The sequence below is a fragment of the Salvelinus fontinalis genome, chromosome 23, assembly GCF_029448725.1.
Source record: "Salvelinus fontinalis isolate EN_2023a chromosome 23, ASM2944872v1, whole genome shotgun sequence".
In the NCBI taxonomy this organism is placed as follows: domain Eukaryota; kingdom Metazoa; phylum Chordata; class Actinopteri; order Salmoniformes; family Salmonidae; genus Salvelinus; species Salvelinus fontinalis.
The window spans coordinates 49,207,078-49,229,893 of NC_074687.1; the positions used below are offsets into that span (position 1 = coordinate 49,207,078).

The 22,816-nt window shown below is 39.9% G+C and overlaps 1 protein-coding gene across 26 annotated transcripts in view; it reads right to left on the reverse strand.

Moving 5' to 3' along the window:
- LOC129821430 (E3 ubiquitin-protein ligase MYCBP2) overlaps positions 1-22,816 on the reverse strand; it is a 294,275-nt gene that overhangs the window by 98,771 nt on the left and 172,688 nt on the right. For 17 of the 26 annotated variants that reach the window (XM_055879088.1, XM_055879085.1, XM_055879077.1 and 14 more), the window contains 11 exons: positions 22,280-22,405; positions 21,720-21,847; positions 12,092-12,318; positions 11,912-11,995; positions 11,702-11,798; positions 11,181-11,385; positions 10,413-10,687; positions 7,473-7,694; positions 6,838-7,029; positions 3,008-3,214; positions 691-828 (listed from right to left, as the gene is read on the reverse strand). In XM_055879088.1, the coding sequence (XP_055735063.1) occupies positions 691-828; positions 3,008-3,214; positions 6,838-7,029; positions 7,473-7,694; positions 10,413-10,687; positions 11,181-11,385; positions 11,702-11,798; positions 11,912-11,995; positions 12,092-12,318; positions 21,720-21,847; positions 22,280-22,405 (1,901 nt within the window). The remainder of the gene's footprint in view (positions 1-690; positions 829-3,007; positions 3,215-6,837; positions 7,030-7,472; positions 7,695-10,412; positions 10,688-11,180; positions 11,386-11,701; positions 11,799-11,911; positions 11,996-12,091; positions 12,319-21,719; positions 21,848-22,279; positions 22,406-22,816) is intronic. The other 9 variants (XM_055879096.1, XM_055879092.1, XM_055879099.1 and 6 more) reach the window with 1 other exon arrangement.

Below are 22,816 nucleotides of genomic sequence, written 5' to 3' on the forward strand. Positions count from 1 at the left end.
GATCATGAACTACTCAAACCATATTTAGAACTTCCATTATTCAAAAACATAAAATACTGTCAACATGTTTTAAAATATTGTGACATGATATTTTGACCATATCGCCCAGCCCTATATTCAACCTAATGCATGCATACATCGGGGTATCCGTAAAACGGCACTTGCTGCCTTTTTGCCGCGGAAAAAATTAAGCCCATAAATAAACCGGTTGCCAGCAAAAATGTTCTTAGATATTTGTTGTTAGATATCACTGTCGGAGCTAGAAACACAAGCATTTCACTACACCCGCGATGACATCTGCTAAACACGTGTATGTGACAAAAAATAATGGTGTTTTCCCAGGTGCGCTGTTTAGAATGCTGTTTTACCGCAAAATACATTTTGGCAAATGTTTGAAAAGTATGTTTTATTGGCTGCTTCTTTCAGAGTTGCAAGATCTGTTAAGATGCAATACCATAAACTAAATGTGATTTTTGTCATTCTGAGCACCATTAACATGGGTGACCGCCCTAATGGTTTATGCACCAAATGCATATGGATCCGGTCAATTTCTCAAATGGCCAGTGAATTAAAATCTTCCCGTCACGTTGTCCGGCACCACATTTTCCTAATGGAAACCCTTGCATACATATGGTTAGATAGATGAATAGATATGTATGTATAGGGGAACATCATTTTAGTCCTGTGTACCTTGAGTGGCACGGCCTTGTCGAGGCGTATCTCGGCAATGTCGCTGGGGGAGTCATCGGTGCTGTAGGTTCCCTTGACCAGCTCCAGAGACGTCCACCTATGGGTGTGGGCCGAGTCCCCGGGGTGCTCTGTCTGGGCCTGGAGGGAAAGAAGAGGGGGAGAGGGGAAAGAGAGAAAGGAGAGACGTGGTGAGAAAGAAGAACTCCTGGGGAAGCTTAAACTCAAATACAAGCCAAGAACCAAAAGAGATGGTCAGTGGCTTTAGGAAAATGAATCGCAATGAATACCAACATACAAGTTGAAGACTGCCCTGAATTTAACTTGTTACTGCTGGATTATATACAAAGCATGTTTATGATTGTGCTTGAGGACTACCTGAGGTAAATGTATCAACGACAAAAAAAGTCTAGTATAGAGATGAGAAAAAGTCTCCCTCAACTTTTATTTATTTATTTCAAGGGAATTCCAGGTTAAATACAGGTGAATTTAATCGATGACGTATATAAAAAAAAGTTTAAAAAATACATTAGTTTTAATTTTAGTTCACAAAAATGTTACGATATGAGAATTAAACAGACTAATGGACATTTAATTAGCTACAGTGCCTTCAGCAAGTATTCACACCCCTTGACTTGGAAATGGATGACATTTAGATTTTGTCATCACTGGCCTACACACAACACCCCATAATGTCAAAGTGAAATTATGGTGTTCGAAATGCTTACAAATTAATAAAAAAATGAAAAGCTGAAATGTCTCGAGTCAATAAGTACTTAACCCCTTTGTTATGGCAAGCCTAAACAAGTTCAGGAGCACAAATTTGCTTAACAAGTCAAAAAATAAGTTTCATGAACTCACTGTGTGCAATAGTGTTTAACATGATTTTTGAATAACTACCACATCTCTGTAACCCACACAAACAATTATCTGTAAGTTCCCTCAGTCGAGCAGTGAATTTCAAACAGATTCAACCACAAAGACCGGGGAGATTTTCCAATGCCTCGCAAAGGGAACCTATTGGTAGATGGGTGAAACAAATTTAAAAAGCAGGCATTGAATATCCCTTTGAGCATGGTGAAGTAATAATTACACTTTGTATGGTGTATCAATACACCCAGTCGGCTTCCGGAGTGCCGCTGTGGTCTAAGGCACTGCATCGCATTGCTAGCTGTACCACTAGAGATCCTGGTTCGAGTCCAGGATCTGTCGCAGCCGGCCGCGACCGGGAGACCCATGGGGCGGCGCACAATTGGCCCAGCCAGCGTTGTCTGGGTTAGGGGAGGGTTTGGCCGGCAGGGATGTTCTTGTCCCATTGCGCACTAGCGACTCCTGTGGCGGGCCGGGCGCAATGCACGCTGACACGGTCGCCAGGTGTACGGCGTTTCTTCCGACACATTGGTGCGGCTGGCTTCCGGGTTAAACAGGCATTGTGTCAAGAAGCAGTGTGGCTTGGCTGGGTTTCAGAGGACGCACATCTCTCGACCTTCGCCTCTCCCGAGTCCTTGCGGGAGTTGCATCGATGGGACAAGACTGTAAACTACTAATTGGATACCATTGGGGTATTTTTTTTAAATATATTTCCCCTCACTAACTTTAAACATCAGCTATCTGAGCAGGTAACCGATCGCTGCAGCTGTAATTAGTCCACCCAATCTACCTCCCTCATCCCCATATTGTTTTTAATGTACTTTTCTTCTCTTTTACACACCAGTATTTCTACTTGCACATCATCATCTGCTCATCTATCACTCCAGTGTTAATTTGATAAATTGTAATTACGCTACTACGGCTTATTTATTGCCTTACCTCCTCACGCCATTTGCACACACTGTATATAGACATTATTTTTTTCTTATTGTGTTATTGACTGTACGCTTGTTTATTCCATGTGTAACTGTGTTGTTGTTTGTGTCGCACTGCTTGCTTTATCTTGGCCAGGTCACAGTTGTAAATGAGAACTTGTTCTCAACTAGCCTACCTGGTTAAAAAAAGGTGAAAAAATGTATATATATATAATTTTTTTAAATGCATTGACTAAAATGACTGAGAATAATGATTGTTTGGACTTTTAGTTAACTGATAACAAAAACTAAGACAAATTAAATGGCTAATATGTGACTATAAAAGGACAGACTAACACTAAATCTAAAAAAGCTTCCAAAATTAATAAAAGGCATATATACGTGCATCTACACCTGCATTGCTTGCTGTTTGGGGTTTTAGGCTAGGTTTCTGTACAGCACTTTGATATATCAGCTGATGTAAGAAGGGCTATATAAATACATTTGATTTGAAATTTGATATATCAAACTCTTACGTCATCAGCAAGCACCTCCAACTCGTACTCATGGATGCCCCCGCCACCGTAGACACAGAAGCCCACCAGCACCACGCCAGGCTTGTCCACCGTCAGACAGATGGCATCTGGAGAGCCGTTGCCCGTGTTCCAGCTGCGGCCCTGGCTCATCTTGGTGAAGCGATTGGGAGTGGACTTCACAGAGTGAAGCGAGTTTAGACCGTCCACCTGGGTGAGACGAAGAGACAAGTGATTATGATGTATTTTATATCGTTTTTATATCGTCATGGTTAGGTCATGTAGTGGTTGTATAAGGAAGTTTTGTTAACGTCATTTTAGCAACCAGAAAAATATGTATTTATCTGGTTCTAATCCGACCTGACAATAACCAAATATTACCTCTTTCCCATGACATCTTGACCTTGTCATGAAAAATAGGTATTTACCTGGTTGTAACAGAGATCAATTGGTTCTAAAAACATGTTAACAACCCGCAAATGATGCCATTAAGACTTAAATGTGCCAACTTTGTGTTATTCATTAGATCGCTACATAAGTCACACCAGGTGGTAGTACTGAGGTGAATAAACATCAGCAGGGGCATTCCATTGCTATTGTACATGTCAACGTATGAAGCAACTTCACCAACCATGACGTCGGCCAACATACTTCAGAAACAAAAACGAGGTAGGGCTGTGGCAGTTATGAAACTTTTGAAGATGTATTGGTCAGCCAAATTACTGCGGTCACCGTAATAACCATTTGAATAGCAAAGAAAAATAATATATATATTTAATTTTTAAGACGCACATTTTCTCCTCTCCTCCATTCCTCAATGCATTTGCTGCTGCTGTAGCAAGGGGGTGTTGCCTAGGCAACCTAAAACTTGTTTGCTACTATACAGCACTGAGCAACAAAGTTTCATGGACTCTTACAGTAACATGGACATGTTACAGCAGAAACGCTCTCAACCGCTCAAATTCCCGGCCGTCCCCTCTTCAGTCAGCTGTTCTTTCCACACAAGAAAATCCATAACCATCAGCTACACAGTTATATGTAATTGTGCCATCCCTACTACGAGGATGTCCTGATCTATGTCCACACCTATGTGGCCAGAGATAGCCTGTCTGAGGTTGTTACACGGATATCTAGGGCCCGGTTGTATAAAACACCAAAAGTGTTTCACTTAAGGAATCATTTTCCCTTACCTAAAGGTAATTGTTTAAGGGTGTTGCATAGAGGCTAAAGGTCGACCGATTAATCGGAATGGCCGATTAATTAGGGCCGATTTCAAGTTTTTATAACAATCAGAAATCGGTATTTTTGGGCGCCGATTTGTTGATTTTTTTTAAATAATTGTTTTTTTATATACCTTTATTTAACTAGGCAAGTCAGTTAAGAACACATTCTTATTTTCATTGACGGCCTAGGAACGGTGGGTTGTTCAGGGGCAGAACGACAGATTTTCACCTTGTCAGCTCGGGGGATCCAACTAGTCCAACGCAATAACGACCTGCCTCTCTCTCGTTGCACTCCACAAGGAGACTGCCTGTTACGCGAATGCAGTAAGCCAAGGTAAGTTGCTAGCTAGCATTAAACTTATCTTATAAAAAAGTATCAATCATAACCACTAGTTAACTACACATGGTTGATGATGTTACTAGATATTATCTAGCGTGTCCTGCGTTGCATATAATCTGACTGAGCATACAAGCATACAAGTATCTAAGTATCTGACTGAGGTGGTAGGCAGAAGCAGGCGAGTAAACATTCATTCAAACAGCACTTTTGTGCGTTTTGCCAGCAGCTCTTCGTTGTGAGTCAAGCATTGAGCTGTTTATGACTTCAAGCCTATCAACTCCCGAGATGAGGCTGGTGTAACCGAAGTGAAATGGCTAGCTAGTTAGCACGCGCTAATAGCGTGTCAAACGTCACTCGCTCTGAGCCTTCTAGTAGTTGTTCCCCTTGCTCTGCATGGGTAACGCTGCTTCGATGGTGGCTGTTGTCGTTGTGTTGCTGGTTCGAGCCCAGGGAGGAGCGAGGAGAGGGACGGAAGCTATACTGTTACACTTGCAATACTAAAGTGCCTATAAGAACATCCAATAGTCAAAGGTTAATGAAATACAAATGGTATAGAGGGAAATAGTCCTATAATTCCTATAATAACTACAACCTAAAACTTCTTACCTGGGAATATTGAAGACTCATGTTAAAAGGAACCACCAGCTTTCATATGTTCTCATGTTCTGAGTAAGGAACTGAAACGTTAGGTTTCTTACATAGCACATATTGCACTTTTACTTTCTTCTCCAACACTTTGTTTTTGCATTATTTAAACCAAATTGAACGTTTCATTATTTACTTGAGGCTAAATTGATTTTATTGATGTATTATATCAAGTTAAAATAAGTGTTCATTCAGTATTGTTGTAATTGTCATTATTACAAATAAATTAAATAAAAATCGTCCGATTAATCGGTATCGTCTTTTTTGGGTCCTCCAATCATCGGTATCGGCGTTGAAAAATCATAATCGGTCGACCTCTAATAGAGGCCCTCAAATATTCCCTTATGTAAGGGCATACTTAACGGGATTCACTGAATAAATGTCTTGTCAAAGAGATTGCATTTACTTTGAGATAGAACAAAATATAATTTTTTTACAATCAATACAGGATAACCAAATTGCTTCAGAAGATAAACTACATTTCATGTAGTTACTTTTTCCTCAAATTGTTTCTATCACTTCAAGCTAGTTTACAGAGTAGCTCGCTAATTAGAAAGCTAGCTTTGTCGCTATGGATTGTGCATATTCCATTGTTTAGCTAAGTAGCTAGCTGGTGGTGTTTTCCTTTTTTAACCAGGGGAGATGAAAGCAACAATCACCTCCACAAATGCTGTTTACATTGATATCCATACTGAATGAAGTAGTTAAGGGACCTCATGGGCACCCTTCACTTTTTCACTTCATTTAAGGGGGGAATTCACCTTAAAATGTTTTATGCAACTGACTTAAAGTTAAGGAAACTTTAAGGGAAAGGATAAGGGGAAAATGAACCAAGGTGTTTTATGCAACCGGGCCCAAGTCCCTATAGGGAGAACAGCAGTTTCCTTGACAACGTGAACAATGGATTTAGAACGACTGTGGCGGCTGGGGCTGTTGTCATGACAGCCGAACTGCAGAGTGCCAGAGTGATTGAGATTGAGTGTTGAGAATGCAGCCGGCAGCTGCAGGGTAGAGCGAAACAGACGGAAAAGTGGATGGACAGAGGGACAGACGTGTGGATGGACAGAGTGAGAGACATTAGCATCTTGTAAACAAGAAAAGTAATTCTGCATTTTTTTTTAGCTTCCTCCATTTTGATTGAATAGTTTAACAAATATATTGACGCATACACTGTATGTAGCTTAACATTTAAATGTTATGTATATTTGAAAAACATTTGATTTTATTAACCTTGAATATTATAATTGCTAACAAACCATACAGATTGAGGTAGGGAGGGATAGAATACACTGTAAATGGCGGATACCTCAACTGAATGACTTCTCAACCCCAACAGAGCGCAATATTTGGACTGGAGTAAGGTCTACATTTGGGGAAGGTTGATATAATTATGAATCTAGCCAACCTATTAACAGGAATAGGACTAGATTTTGTAATGGCTGTCAATATCAATGTCCTGTTCAATCCCTGAACAGGCACAACCTGGTAATGAATGAAATCCTAAACAACACAAACATTGACTTATGTCTACAGACATAAACCATCAGAGTGTGTGTCTTGGAGGAGGAGGGGGGGTCTGTGGGTGTGTGCCGGCATGCCTGCTCGTGTCTGTGTTTGTTCTTTACCTCGGAGCCCAGTGCAGAGGCTGTGAGCTCAGAGACTATGCTGGCCAGCAGGCCACAGGTGTTGGAGACCAGGTGGGGAGAGAAGAGCTCCACCTCCTTTCTCAGGCTCTTCCTCACTGGCAGCACTACAATCACCAGCATCTTCTCGAGAACCTCCCTGAAACTTGTCATCCCCATCAGGTTCTCCTCCGTCTGAAAGGGGGAGAGGAGAAAAGAGAGAAAGTTTAACAACATCGAGAAAGGTCTGCAACTGTGTCTTCTCTGATTGTATAAAAAAAAAAGAGAAGACAAATCCACTGAATCTATCAGATTCTACGTGATAAGCACAACATGGGAAATCAAGAGACTGAGGTTACATGTCCATTTCAATGATAACACATTTTAATAGGTGAGTGTTACAACAGTAAAATAGGTTAAGCGATATGGCTAACCCCTGTGCTAGTTATGGGATATTCACAATAAGTATTGGAGTAGGCGTGCCGACCTAAATGTTGCTTTTTAGATCATAATTAATAAGACATGGATCCAAGGAACTGAAACCAGATCAGCACTCCTACTGGGAGACACTTTTTGAATAAGGGTCCTCATTGGTTAGACATTGTGTCAAAATGTCACTGCCTTTGGTGTTTACTCACGTGGCTGAGTTTCTCCATGTGTGCCACCAGCAGGGGGAAGCGATGGGCGAGCGCCGAGTCGTTCTCCGTGCTGACCTGTTTGACCAGCGAGCGCAGCAGCACTTCGCCGTCGTACGCAATGGGCAAGATGGACGTCAGCTTGACTGACGTGTTGCACAGCGCAGACATCACCGCCGCCAACAGTCGGCTGCTCGATGTGCGGAAATTGGCCTCGGCAATGTCCTGGTGAAAGGGAGAGGGGAAAGAAGGGTGTGTGAGGTGGTAAACTTTCACTAAAGACATGCGATAACTAGAGCCAGAATGCATTTGAACTTAACTTATCATTAGCTATGTATTTTTTTGATTATTTTTGTACACAAAAGCTTAGATGAGCAATTTTAAATGGCAACCAAGACACAGTATATACGTACTAATACAGTGAGCTCCAAAAGTAATGGGACAGTGACACATTTTCTGATGTTTTGGCTCTGTACTCCAGCACTTTTGTTTTGAAACGCTACACATTTGTTGGATGCATTTGCTCTTTGTTTTGGTTGTGTTGTGTCAGATTATTTTGTGCCCAATAGAAATGAATTGTTAATAATGTATTCGGTCACTTTTGTTGCAAATAAGAATAGAATATGTTCTACATTCATGTGGATGCATTTGGAGTCACTTTTAATGTAAATGAGAATATAATGTTTCTAAACAATTCTACATTAATGTAGATGATGCCATGATTACGGATAAACCTGAACGAATCGTGAATAATGATGATTGAGAATGTTAGACGTACAAATATCATATCACTATGACAATAACAGGGGAGGTTAGCATTTTTGGGGTGTATGATATTTGTGCGTCTACCTTTGTCCATTTCATGCGTCTGAAGGTACAAACTATACCTTCCCGGCAGGCCCAGAGAGCAAATCAAGTGCACTATAGGCCTACCGCTGGCCAATCGGATGGTTCAGGTGACTGTCAGCAATAACGTAGCAGAAAGCTACAGCACAGTTGACACTGAGATTTGAAAACATTTAAAACCGTGACTTGAGAGAGACTGTCAACGAATACAGCAAAGAGATGCTGTTTTAATGAGTGAGTTCATGTTTAAGTTCTTACTCAGCACTTTCAACACTTATAAGCCATTCTTCCTATTTCCACTCAGCGCTACAAGCACTGCAGCAGAAATGAATGAGTAGGTAAGTGTATCTATAAGGCTTGCGTTGTTATTATTAGCGGCTTGGGTCTTTTTTAATGTCAAGGAATATTTGACTTAATTTCTGAATGCGGTGCGACTCGAGTTTCGCCATCAGCTGGATGCCGGTGTCCCTTTTTGGTCAGAGTCAGCAGAGGAAAGGGAGAGTGGAGGGATGGTGAGTGGCTGACACAGTCTGCTGCTGAGACTGACCATCGGATGCAGGCACCATCAGCCCAGTAAAATAAACACAAAAAGCTATTTATTTAAATGTATGCTCACTCAGCTCTGCTTCACAAGTAATACAAAAAATGTATAACAATCTTTTACCATGTGATCATATAGCCTACCTCAAATTTTGAAATATAATTTTAAAAAATGGCCCAAACAACATTCAAGCAAAGCCAATATGTGGTGATCATGTTTTGGGCCTATACCTTACTGCACAAACCTCATTGCTACAGTACTGTTTTTAATTGGTAAATATTGCATACAGTGCCTTCGGAAAGTATTCAGACCCCTTAACTTTTTCCACATTTTGCTACGTAACAGCATTATTCTAAAATAGATTAAATACTTTTATTTCCTCATCGATCTACACACAATACCCCAGAATGACAAAGTGAAAAACAGGTACTTATACATTTTTGCAAATGTATTAAAAACACAAAACAAATACCTTATTTACATAAGTACTCAGACCCTTTGCTATGAGACTCGAAATTGAGCTCAGGTGCATCCTGTTTCCATTGATCATCCTGGTGATGTCTTCCCTATTATTCTACAATGTAGAAAATAGTAAAAATATAGAAAAATCCCGGAATGAGTAGGTGTCCAAACTTTTGACTGGTACTTGCTGGAACGGAAAATGACAGTCGGCAGTACAGTACTGGGCTATTTACGAGGAAGGAGTAGGCTGTCCTACAAATAAGAAATTGTTCATAACTGACTTGCCTAGTTAAATAAAGGTTACACTAAGCACATTACATTTCTGCACCCTAATTTTCTAATTCTTGTCTAACCAATACCCAAATGGAGATTAAGTGAAAAATAAACATCCGCATTTGAAAGTTCTTTTTCTTGTTATTTTATTTTATTAAGGAAAGCATAAAGATGTTGATGAAGAAATACTGTGCTGCTGTTTTGAGGTAGAAATGTAACACTTTAGAGTACTTAAGCATCGAATACATTGAAAGTTGAGGGATTTTCACAACGGTAGCCGGGTTATAAAAAGTATATTGTCCTGCTAATAGGAAACATTTGCATGAAGGGCAACACCTGTTACAGTTGTGATGTCTTCACTATTATTCTACAACGTAGAAAATAGTAAAAATATAGAAAAATCCTTGAATGAGTAGGTGTGTCCAAACTTTTGAATGGTACTTGATTAATTCATTTGATTAATGAATGGAAAATATATTCAATTAATATGAAATTATAATAATTTGAATACTGTACCCAAACAAAAAAAGGACAAAATAAATAAAAATGGGGTCACAAAGGGGGCAATTATTCTCATTTACTGTAATTCACTTCACCTGTGGTAAATTGCAGGAGCCTACAGGGTAAAAATAGCCATGCTACCACTTTATCAAAGAAAAAACTAAACATTCTGCTGAATTTCAGTCAATTGTAAAGTGCAAGGGTGACAATATATTTGACCACATCTGTAAGTCTATGCAGTCCGTGTTGGAATTGAGCAAACAACCTTACTGTGGAACCCACAATCTTGGTCCACAGAGCTCCCTCTCTCTTAGACCTACCTGGTCGAGGCAGTTGAGCAAGTCGCAGAGGCAGGCCCACTGCAGGGCAGGCGTGGGGTAGAAGGAGTGGAAGCAGGCGGTGAAGGTGTTGTGGCACTCTTGCAGCACGGCCTCCAGCAGGGTGAGGGGCTGGGACAGGTAGCCCTGGGGGTCGTTGTCCAGCTTGGTCAGGCAGTTGTCCATGCCCTCTGACAGGATCTTCTTGAGCAAACTACGGGTCTTGCCCACGCACTCCGCCAGCTTGCTGGACTCCTCCACCACCGCCTTGGTGCTGGCTGGGGAGGAGGAAGAGGGGGGAACAGGAATAGGACAGCGGCCTGGGGGTTAAACCAGGGTCAATATGATGCTGTTACATTCAGAAACTTTACTTAAAGCTGACGGGTATTTTCATTACTTGCTATAACTATGAGCCTTTATTATAACGCTTATATGTTAGGTCTCTCAATGTAGCAAAATCATTGGTATCAACTTGGATTCTTGATTTTGTCTTTTCTATCATTTCCATATTTTTGTTACCTGTGTGTGTGTGTGTGTGTGTGTGTGTGTGTGTGTGTGTGTGTGTGTGTGTGTGTGTGTGTGTGTGTGTGTGTGTGTGTGTGTGTGTGTGTGTGTGTGTGTGTGTGTTACCTTTGTACTACTATGAGCACCTGAATGGGTGTGGTTGTGTGTGTGTGTACAGTACATGCGCCTTTGTGTGTGTCCATGCATACTTCTGTGTCTACCCACGTATGTGTGCACATTCGTGCACGTGCATCTCTGTAACCCTACCAGAGAGCCTACCAGAGATGGGGAAGATCTCACAGATATAGACACGGAGCAGGCGAAGGCAGCAGGTCCCTACAAAGCGCAGACGCTCCAGGTCCAGCAGGGTAGCCGTGTACTGGAAGCCTTTCAGGCCTCTCAGTTCCTCCACCCCCAGCACTAGGGTGGTCCAGCTCCAGTGGAGGATACTCAGCAGGGACTCGAAACAGTCCTACAGGGAGAGGGGGGGTGAAAACTTTACTGCATGTTTATTACATGTTTACATCGTAAGAAATACTATATTACACTCCAGGGTGATGTTCAATAGGGCATGCAATGGAAACATTTTCCAAACATTTTGCAACAGAAAACTAAAATAAGTGTTTCTTATTGAACCAGTCCAGGTAGCTCCTCCTCTGTTTAAATTCATTTCTTCCATTTGGTGCCTGATGAACACAATTGGTTTCAATATTGTTCTGATTATGGGGTATCTGCGGCCTGCCTTGGACCAAGTCTAGCTAGGGGAAACACAGGCGTACGGTACGTACCACTGAGACAGTTCGGGCGAAGGAGCGTTTGAGGATATGAACCGGCTCACTGGTCTGCTGTTTCCCTTTGGCTGCGTTGCCATCGTTCGACGGAAGTCTGCAGTAGTAAAACAACCACGTTACATTCCCATTACAAAGCTGGTTACCTGAAGTTCATCAATATACGGGTCACAATTCAGGCAACATTAGGAGTGTAGGAAAATGACTTGCCTGTACAATAGCTGCGGTATTTGACCTGCATTCACGTCGGTACCGTTGTTTGACTTCTTGGAACTCTTGAACTGAAAGACCACACTGCAAAAAGGAGTAGGTTCACATATTTTGCAATGTACAATGAGGAATGTGGATATCTGTTCAAGTAATTGTATTTCTATGGACTCCAGTAGGTACCTGTCATCTGTGGTGATGGTGGCCTGTCCGTGGGAGCCACAGTCTGAGCTGGGCCCAGACACCCGGGCCCAGGCCACATACCACCAGCCAAGCTGCAGCAGCACTGGCTCGTCAAACATCATGGCGTACTTCTCCCTGGCAGCGCAGTCGTAGGCCAGGACGTCAGTCTCAGCCAGGAGGTCCCCATCTGTCTCATGGTCTCCACCATCAGGCCCCAGCTCAAACAACTGGGGAGTAACACACGACACAAGTCAGTGACAACACACAAGAGTCAACCTTACCAGCAGAACTTGAATAGACCTCTATTCAGATTGTGGCATGATTTCAGCTCTTGGCTAATTTGTTCAATATCACAGAGCCTAGCAATTAAATCAATACATTGATAAATACAAAAACAGTTGATGCTAGTATACCTACTAACCTTGATCTTGGCGGTGTACTCAAACTACTAAGATTACATAGATAACATAATAGGACAACATAAGCTAAATATAGATTGGTGATAGCGGTTGGGCGTGATGACTGGTGTGGCAGCCATCAGTGCTGTGCATGACCCATTTGGGTACTACAGATTGGTGGTAAATAGGATTAAATTACCGTCCTACACTGTCAAATACGTACAGTGCCGTCAGAAAGTATTCACATCCCTTGACTTTTTCCCCAGATTGTTTTGTTACAGCCTAAATCTAAAATTGATTGAATTAACATTTTTGGTCACTGGCCTACATCCATAGTGGAATTAAGTTTTTTCTTTTTTTCTTTTGCAAATTAAGAAAAAATGTAAAGCTCAAATGTCGGTCAAAGAGTATTCAACCCCTTTGTTATGGCAAGCCTAAATAAGTTCAGAAGTAAACATTTGCTTAACAAGTCACATAATAAGTTGCATGGACTCACTCTGTGTAATAGTGTTTCATTCTTAAAAGTCTAAGCCGTTGGGGGGGGGGTTCTCAGATGACATATGGAATTGTTTTAAGATGGTCATACTATGGATCATTTAGCTACTTGATTTAGAATTTTAGGACCAATTTAGGCATAATGAAAAGAAAACAAATAAATTATTTTATCAAATGTGACCGTCTCAGGAAACTAGGCGTATGTCACAAGTCACGACTTCACAGGAGAGCCGTTTGAAAGTGTTTTTTATCAAAATGCGTTTTTTTTGACAGAAATGCCTTCTCGAACATGTGAACTTTCATGCCATCTGTAAATACGAATAAAATGGTTAAATTAGGAGCCTAGCCATGATTGGCTGATATAGTGAGTGGACTGGACATGCCGAGAGATGAGTTTGGATTCGTCTGCCATATAGCACACCTCTGTCAATTTGAGCTGGTCAGTATGTGTAGGGTAATCCTGTCTAACGCAGCTTTTTTTTTAATGTATAGCGTATAAAATCTTAGAAAACTCCAGTATGCAAGTATCCATTTCAACAGAACATCACTGCAACAAATGTTTCAGATCACTCTCTTCTGAGTGTACCAGTGAGCAGAATAACTGATGAATTTACAAATGCTTCATACTGGTTGAAAATGGCCAGTGTCAGTAAACGTTGGCAAAAAAACATAATTAAATTGTTGCCAGGAGCACCGTTACAGTCACCAACGCTCTGGATAACATGAAAACAGCCTAACCAGCTCTGCTAGGGTGAGTAAAATGGTCAGAGTTTGGTTGGGGGCTAAAGCTTAAGATGATTCTGATGGCAATGCACACAGTCCGTGTGAACCGGAGTAACTTGACAACAACAACAATGGGCTAAGCAAGCTGTACATGCAAAACGGAAACGACCCAGGACGTCTTATTTAATGAAAGGGGTTGCAGTCTGCCGTGAAGCTTTCATCCATGATATGGGTAAGAGTCTAGTTACAGTTTATTATGATTTCTAAATTTGTCAAAGTTGTTTTCATTGCAAGTTAAAGCTTGATGTTAGCTAGCTAGCTGAAGATCGATGTTTGGCTTGCCAGCTAACGTTAACATTGAATCCATTTGATTAGCTATGACAATCAGTTTGTATTGCTAGTACTCCGGTTTGGGATTATAGTTCATTGTTTAGCTAGATAACGTTGGATGGCTGACTTGCTAACGTACATGTATGAACTGTGTGTAACGTTTCTGATGTTCTCTCAGAATGCCATTTCGCATTGCTTGTTATAGCCTAATGTTAGCTAGCTAACACTGAACCTATTTTGTTAACTTTTGCTAGCTATGACAATAGGTTTGTATTGCTAGTAATCTATGGATTGGGATTCTGGTTCATAGTTCAGCAAGCTAGCTAGCTAGCTAGATGTCTAAACAAAAGACCAAGTTAAAGGTTTCTGTTAGCTAGCTAACGTTAGCTGACGTTAGATGGCTGGCTAGCTAACATTAAGTGTACGAACTTTGTGTTACGTCAGTGATGATTTCTTAGAATGCCACTTCGCACCACTAGTTATAGCCTAATGATAGCTAGCTAACAACCTAACATTGAACCTATTTGGTTAACTGACGTTAGATGGCTGACTTGCCAGCTAAAAGTATTTGTATGAACTGTGTGTAGTGATGTTCTCAGAATGCCATTTCGCATCTATTGTATAATAATGCTAAAATATTTGTATCTGGAATTTGTCTTTCAGCGTCAGTAGAACATGTTTGACTCTCCTCCACCAGTAATAAAAAGATAATGGTCTAATGCCTCCCATCAAAAAGAGAGCTGGCCCAAGCAAGCACAGGTTACACCTGAATCATGAGGACTTGCAGCGAGTGGTGAACTTCATCAACAACTACGCAGAGGATAATGCAATAGTATTACCAGGACGCCGCCCAGGGCACAAACACTTTAGTGGAAACCTGCTGCCATCCCATGAGACAAAAGCAGCAGAGTGGCGTCTCTACAAGGAATCGATGACAACACTTGGTATGTAAAGCATAAACACGTTTTGATTATTTAATTGACCTCCAACATGATTGGCACTACTTCTATTGATCTCACATTATTTCTGTATTTTCCAGAGGTACGTGTCGTCAGGCGGTCTTCCTTTAGGAATCTGTGGAGAAAATTGCTGCCCCACATCTCAAGCACTAAGCTCAGGACAGACCTGTGCTGGCAGTGCCAGAGGAACAACTATCAAGTCTTCAGAACTGACAATCTGCCAGAAGCTGATAAGTCATCCAAGCTGAAGAAACAAGAGCAGCATGTCCTGCTTGTTCAGAGTGAGCGGTCTGTCTACAAGAAGATGGTTGCTGACTAAGAGCACCTGTCAGGACCTGCAGGTGGGGGGCCCCTATTGAACCAGCAAGCAAAGACATCAGGATGGATTACAGCTTAGATTATGCTCAACAAGTAAGCAACATTTCCTAATTTGTACTGATTAAGGACATATACAAATATATGTGTATATATATATATATATATACAAATATATATGTATATATATATATATATACATACATATACAAATATATATATATATATATATATATATATATATATATATATATATATATATATATACATACATACATATACAAATATATATATATATATATATATATATACATACATATACAAATATATACATATACATATATATATATATATATATATATATATATATACATACATACATACATACATACATACACACACACACACACACACTGCTCAAAAAAATAAAGGGAACACTTAAACAACACAATGTAACTCCAAGTCAATCACACTTCTGTGAAATCAAACTGTCCACTTAGGAAGCAAGACTGATTGTCAATAAATTTCACATGCTGTTGTGCAAATGGAATAGACAAAAGGTGGAAATTATAGGCAATTAGCAAGACACCCCCAATAAAGGAGTGGTTCTGCAGGTGGTGACCACAGGCCACTTCTCAGTTCCTATGCTTCCTGGCTGATGTTTTGGTCACTGTTGAATGCTGGCAGTGCTTTGTAAATATTTGTATGAACATAACAAGATTCAACAACTGAGACAAAGAACTGAGACATAAACAGAGTTCCTCTGTCCAGTGTCTGTGTTCTTTTGCCCATCTAAATATTTTATTTTTATTGGCCAGTCTGAGAAATGGGGTTTTCTTTGCAGCTCTGCCTAGAAGGCCAGCATCCCGGAGTCGCCTCTTCACTGTTGACATGGAGACTGGTGTGTTGCAGGTACTATTTAATGAAGCTGCCATTTGAGGACTTGTGAGGCTTCTGTTTAGAGCCAGTTTGCGCTGTTCTGTGAACGGAGTAGTACACAGCGTTGTACGAGATCTTGGCTGTACTGTTTACACCTTCTGTAGAGACCCATCTACTTAGCAAGATTTAGCTAAATATGTATATATAAAATGAATATTCATGTGTGGTCATAACATGATTTTGTGACAAACCACAACATCATGTGACCGTATCAAGTGTACAAAACACAAATATATGGCGCATGCATCCGTTTATTTACTGTACATGTGCACCTCACTCAGTTTTCAACTCAGGTTGCATGGCCTTTACTTATGTATGGAATACTATGTGATAAGTGTGTGTGCAACAGTATATAAAGTATGCTAATGTACTGGTGTGAAGGCATTTGGCCAGTGGTGTAAAATCCTTCAGTAAAAATACTTTAAAGTACTACTGTCATGGAATTATTGTAATCAAAAGGACTCTTAGATTTCTTCAAGACAATCAAACGTTATTATTTAATTATTGCATTAATGGAGCTTGTCAACGACCACCCAAGGGTGATTCGCCGAGAGCCCAACGACAAAAGATACCATGGCCTTTTATAGCTAAGACACCCCCTTCCGTCTACATGACAAACAACAGATGTATGGAATGGGTCACAAGGTTAAGATTTGTGTGAAAAATGCTTATAATTCACAGCAAACATTATCTGCTATAAAAACTTCTCATTGTGTAGAAACCATGGTCTGCCCCCGAGGCATCTCTCCCTGGTACCTTCCAGTCGGAAGCACACAGACACTAATCATTCTATGGATTGCGGTCTTGTTAGGTTTATCACGAACCCCTCGTAAATCCACTGTCAGTGTTAAATCTCCCAGAGGCCCACATTCAGTAGAACACACACAGATGGGTGTTCTAACAACCCCTTATTCTGTTGCATAAAACAACCATTTGATGCGATTACAGTATTATAAAATAATCTTGCAATTTTTCTCTCACAATACTTCGGTATTTTGGGTGGTATCTGTACATTATTTTACTATTTATATTTCTGGCAACTTTTACTTCACCTCATTCCGAAATAAAATAAATGTTCATTTTACTCCAGACATTTTCCCTGACACTCAAAAGTACTTGTAACATTTTGACAGGAAAAGTGTCCATTACACACACTTATCAAGAAAACATCCCTGGTCACCTCTACTGCATTTAATTTGGCAGACTCACTAAACAAATGCTTCGTTTGTAATTTATGTTGGAGTGTTGGAGTGTGCTCCGGGGTATCTGTCAATAAAAAATAAAAAATTGGGCTGTCTGGTTTAACCTGTTATGGCTGCAAGGGAAAGTATTGAGTAGCCAGATAAAAGATGCCCATTTCAAACGGCCTCGTACTCAATTCTTGCTCGTACGATATGCATATTATTATTACTATTGGATAGAAAACACTCTAGTTTCTAAAACCGTTTGAATTATTTCTCTGAGTGAAACAGAACTCATTTGGCAGCACTTTCCCTGACCAGGAAGTGGATTGTCAGAAATATATGCTCTGTTTAACTTCCTGCCTATACATGGTCATGACACTTAGGAGTCTACGTACACTTCATACGCCTTCCTCTGGGTGTCAAGAGGATGTGAGAGAAGAAATGTTGTGTTTATCTTGGTCTGAGGTGGAATAAAAGCTATTTCTTTGACGTGACCGTCCACTTCCGGTACTCTGAAGCGCGCGACTTGGACATGGATATGCGTTCTGTTTTGCTCCCGTTATGGACGACTAACATCTCCGTCTTAAATTTTATTTGATACATGTCACCATATCATCGTAACGTATGTTTTTTCAATATAGTTTAATCAGATTATTGACATTTTTTCGGGAGTTTTGCCGTGTTCCGTTCTCTTCCGTTTGTTTACATGGAGAGATCCGTGCAACCCGGCTAGCACGCTTGCTAAATGGAGAGAGAAAGTTGCCATTCTGAATCCAAACAACGACTCATCTGGACAAAGGACACCTTGTTCAACATTCTGATGAAAGATCAGCAAAAGTAAGACCCAATTTATGATGTTATTTCATATATCTGTCGTGCATGTGAACTGGTCGTGGGCGCCCAAGTGTTTCTGGCTATTGTGGTAAGCTAATATAACGCTATATTGTGTTTTCGCTGTAAAACACTTAATAAATCGGAAATATTCTTTCATTTACTGTACACTATGTATTTTTCAGAAATGTTTTATGATGAGTAATTAGGTATTTGACGTTGGTGTCTGTAAATATTATGGCTGCTTTCGGTGCAATTTCTGATTGTAGCTGCAATGTAAACTATGATTTATACCTGAAATATGCACATTTTTCGAAAAAAAAACATATGCTATACAATAAATATGTTATCAGACTGTCATCTGATGAGGTTGTTTCTTGGTTAGTGGCTATTTATTTCTTTATTTGGCCGAATTTGTGATAGCTAGTGATGGAGTAAGAAACTGATGGAGTAAGAATAGTGGTGTCTTTTGCTAACGTGGTTAGCTAATAGATTTACATACTGTGTCTTCCCTGTAAAACATTTTAAAAATCGGACATGTTGGCTTGATTCACAAGATGTGCACCTTTCATCTGGTGTCTTGGACTTGTTAATGTGTGAAAGTTAAATATTAAAAAAAAAATTTTTTTGAATTTCGCACCCTGCACTTGAGCTGGATGTTGTCATACGTGTACCGGTGTCGTGCTGCAGCCATAAGAAGTTAATAGAAGGAATTTTAAATTATTTATACTTTTACTTTTGATACTTAATATAAAAAGTAAATGGAATTGCAAAAATGTACTTAAGTATTTTTAAAACCAAATACAGTTAGACTTTTACTCAAGTAGTATTTTACTGCGTGACTTTTACTTTTGTCATTTTCTATTAAGGTACTTCAGATTTACTCAAGTATGATAATTTAGTACTTTTCCCACCACTGGATGTGGCTGGGGGTTTATTGCATTTCTTTCACAAAACCCCATCAATTTAGACAAGTGTATCTGGGTAAGCATCATCTAATATTTTTTATCTGAACACTTTCTGTTTACCTGGAATTTTTCCTTACTGTAGGCTACTACTACTTTTAGTCTTAATCTTTACTACACTACTCATTGTTTAGCACATGACCTCACATGGGAATCCTTAACGAGATGGGTGGAGCTGGCTTAAGAGGGTGTGAACAACACAAAATGGGTGTAGACAAAGGAGAGCACTCCAGTAGGTACCAAAACAATCAAAGGCCCTTTTCTCAAAAGTGAGTTTACAAGTTCATCAACTTTCAAAGCAGAATTACTTTCCCATTGTTCCTATAAAATCCAGTGTATGATATACCATTTTGTAGCTCTGAGTCTCTAATTTGATCCAATGTAAAAAAACACAATTTCAAATGTTGCTACATAAGACCGAATCCAGGTTGTGAGTCACAAATATTGAATTTGGCCTTTACTACTATAGCCCAGGGAAACGCATTAAATAACACATTCATAAATGGCAAAAAAGATAGTGAAACAAGGATGACATGTTTGTCCTATAGCTAGGAGATATAAGAAAGCTCAGGAAATATATATATATATATATATTTTACACATATTTAACCCTATTTTGTGTAGGCACAAAACTCCCTTCGTACTTCCATTCATAAAAAATAAAAAAAGAGTACAGGGTGTCACTCGTGAGGGTCGTACACCATCGTGTTCGTGAGAGTCTCGCCTTTCCATAGAGTGGTCATAATAGTTTCAGACGCTACCAGTGGTGGAAAAAGTACCCCATCGTCATACTTGAGTAAAAGTAAAGATACCTTAACAGAAAATGACTCAAGTAAAAGTGAAAGTCACCCAGTAAAATACTACTTGAGTGAAAGTCTAAAAGTATTTGATTTTAAATATACTTAAGTATCAAAAGTGAAAGTAAAAGTATAAATCATTTAAAATTCCTTATATTAGGCAAACCAGACGGTACAATTTTCTTGTTTTTTTAATTCATGGAGTGTCAGGTGCACACTCCAACACTGACATAATTTACAAATTAAGCATTTGTGTTTAGTGAGTCCGCCAAATAAGACGCAGTAGGGATGAGCAGGGATGTTCTCTTGATAAGTATGTGAATTGGACCATTTTCCAGTCCTGCTAAGCATTCAAAATGTACCGAGAACTTTTGGGTGTCAGGGAAAATGTAAGGAGTAAAAAGTACATTACTTTCTTTAGGAATGTTCTGAAGTAAAAGTAATCAAAAAAATTATAGTAAAGTACATATACTCCAAAAAACTACTAAGTAGTACTTTAAAGTATTTTTACTGAAGCACTTTTAACCACTGGACATTACAGACATTTCCGTGAGAACACCACTTTTAGGGATGTCTCATGGTCTGACAAACACTGCTCTAGCGTTGCCACCTATCACCGCAGATGCGGGAGTGCTACATTAACGTATGCGGTGGATTGAGACACATCCAATGCAACCACAAAAAAATCTCTAGCTTACATTTTTTTTGATTGTTACTTTGACGCACCGGTCCGTCAATCAACTCTAGGGGGTTAACATTTTTTTTTTAATAACTCATCTCTGTACCCCACATACAATTATCTGCAAGGTCCCTCAGTCGAGCTGTGAATTTCAAACACAGATTCAACCAAAACGACCAGGGAGGTTTTCCAATGCCTCAAAGAACAGCACCTATTGGTATATATATATATATATTTTTAAGTAGACAATGGTGACTTTAAAAAAGGAAGCCTGTACAATATAAAAGAATATTCCAAAACATGCATCCTGTTTGCAACAATGCACAAAGTAATACTGCAAAACATGTGGCAAATTAACTTTTTGTCCTGAATACAAAGTGTTATGTTTGGGCAAATAAAATACAACACATTACCTCGTCTTGCACAGGCAAAATTCTGGTTCAGTCTGCTTTCCACCAGACACTTAAAGATTACTTCACCTTTCAGCAGGACAATAACTTAAAACACAAGGCCAAATCTGGCAATACCTGAAAAATGGTCTAAGAACCAATTTGACAAGAGCTTGAATAATTTTTTTGAAGAATAATGGGCAAATGTTGCACAACCCAGGTGCGGCAAGAAACTCACCCAGAAAGACTCTCAGCCGTAGTCGCTGCCAAAGGTGATACCACAAATTATTGATTCAGGGGTGTGAACACTTACGTAAATGAGATATTGCTGTATTTCATTTTCATGAAGGGGCACATTATTACATTGCTGCTAGTCACTTGTCTATGGAACTTGTTCAGTTTTTTTTTTTAGCAAAGATTTCAAAAACATGTTTTCACTGTCATTATGGGTTAGATGTGTGTAACTGGTTGAGAAAAGTGTATTTAATCCATTTTGAATTCAGGCTGTAACAACTAAATGTGGAAAAAGTCAAGGTGTATGAATACTTTCTGAAGGCACTGTATAGACATAGCAAACAGAGCTAGAGGAAATGCAGTGTATATGCTAGTACCCCTGCCACTGACCTTGATCTTAGCGGTGTACTCCCCACGGCCCCCGAACAGGCCCAGCCCCCCCAGCAGGATGTCCGCATCAGCACAGAAGCGGATGGCCTCCACCGAGTGGGCCGAGTAACCCCAGCCACCCCCGTGACCTATGACATTACACAAGAAGTTGCGATAAGTCAGCTCTGCAGCATCATCTGTGCTCATTATACAATGAGGTTAGTTTTACTAGAAGCATCCAGTCACTGCCATATGACATATGAACATATAGTTGAATACTGTTCAAATACTTCCTAAAGCATCCTTGAATTAATGCAACCTTGAATTACAATAAGCTTGAATTGGCACGTTTTTAATATATCACTGGTAATGAAGTATATGTAATGTTGTTTCTGGCTGGAAGGTCTTGTAAATAAATGAATCAAACCAAAATCAGGAAAAAGGGATAAGAGAAAAAGTGATAAGAGAAATGGCTGAGTGTGACAAATACTGTAGAAGATGAGAAATTAAAACCGTGATCTCCTGTTAGTCATCAGGAAAAATCCCATGTGTGAAAGTTTGTGTGTGGACTGAGGACTCACTCTCAAAGCGGTTGACCACGCTGTAGTCTTCTTTGGAGTAGACCTTCATAACGGCCTGAGTCTCCTCTTCTGTGCTGGTCACACCCATCTTCAGCTCCTGCATGGTCGCCAGCGTATCCAGGCAACCTGGTCACAACACACACAGGGTACTTCCTGTTAGTGACTAACATTCTTGCTTAACATTATCAGCGGAATTGACACCTCTGTTAATGGTTTTGTCTATTTTTGTGCTTGGCAGTACTGCTGTAATAGTGCTGTGCTAAAGTGGGTTATAGTACAGAATAATGCTTTTCCTATAGCTAGGCCTTTCTGAAAGTATGCACATGTATAATGTTCCCATGCCCGGAGAGAATAAGATTAAATAAATAAGATCTAACACTAAGTACTAAAGGCGTTTTCAATGACGGGACCACTGATATCAAGCAACATACATTTGGCAAATAGTTGCAATGATGCACTGAGCTGGCAGAGCCATGTCAAATTTAAATAATGAGGCAAATAGTAAAATAGTATGAATCAAATAGCTGACTGTATTTC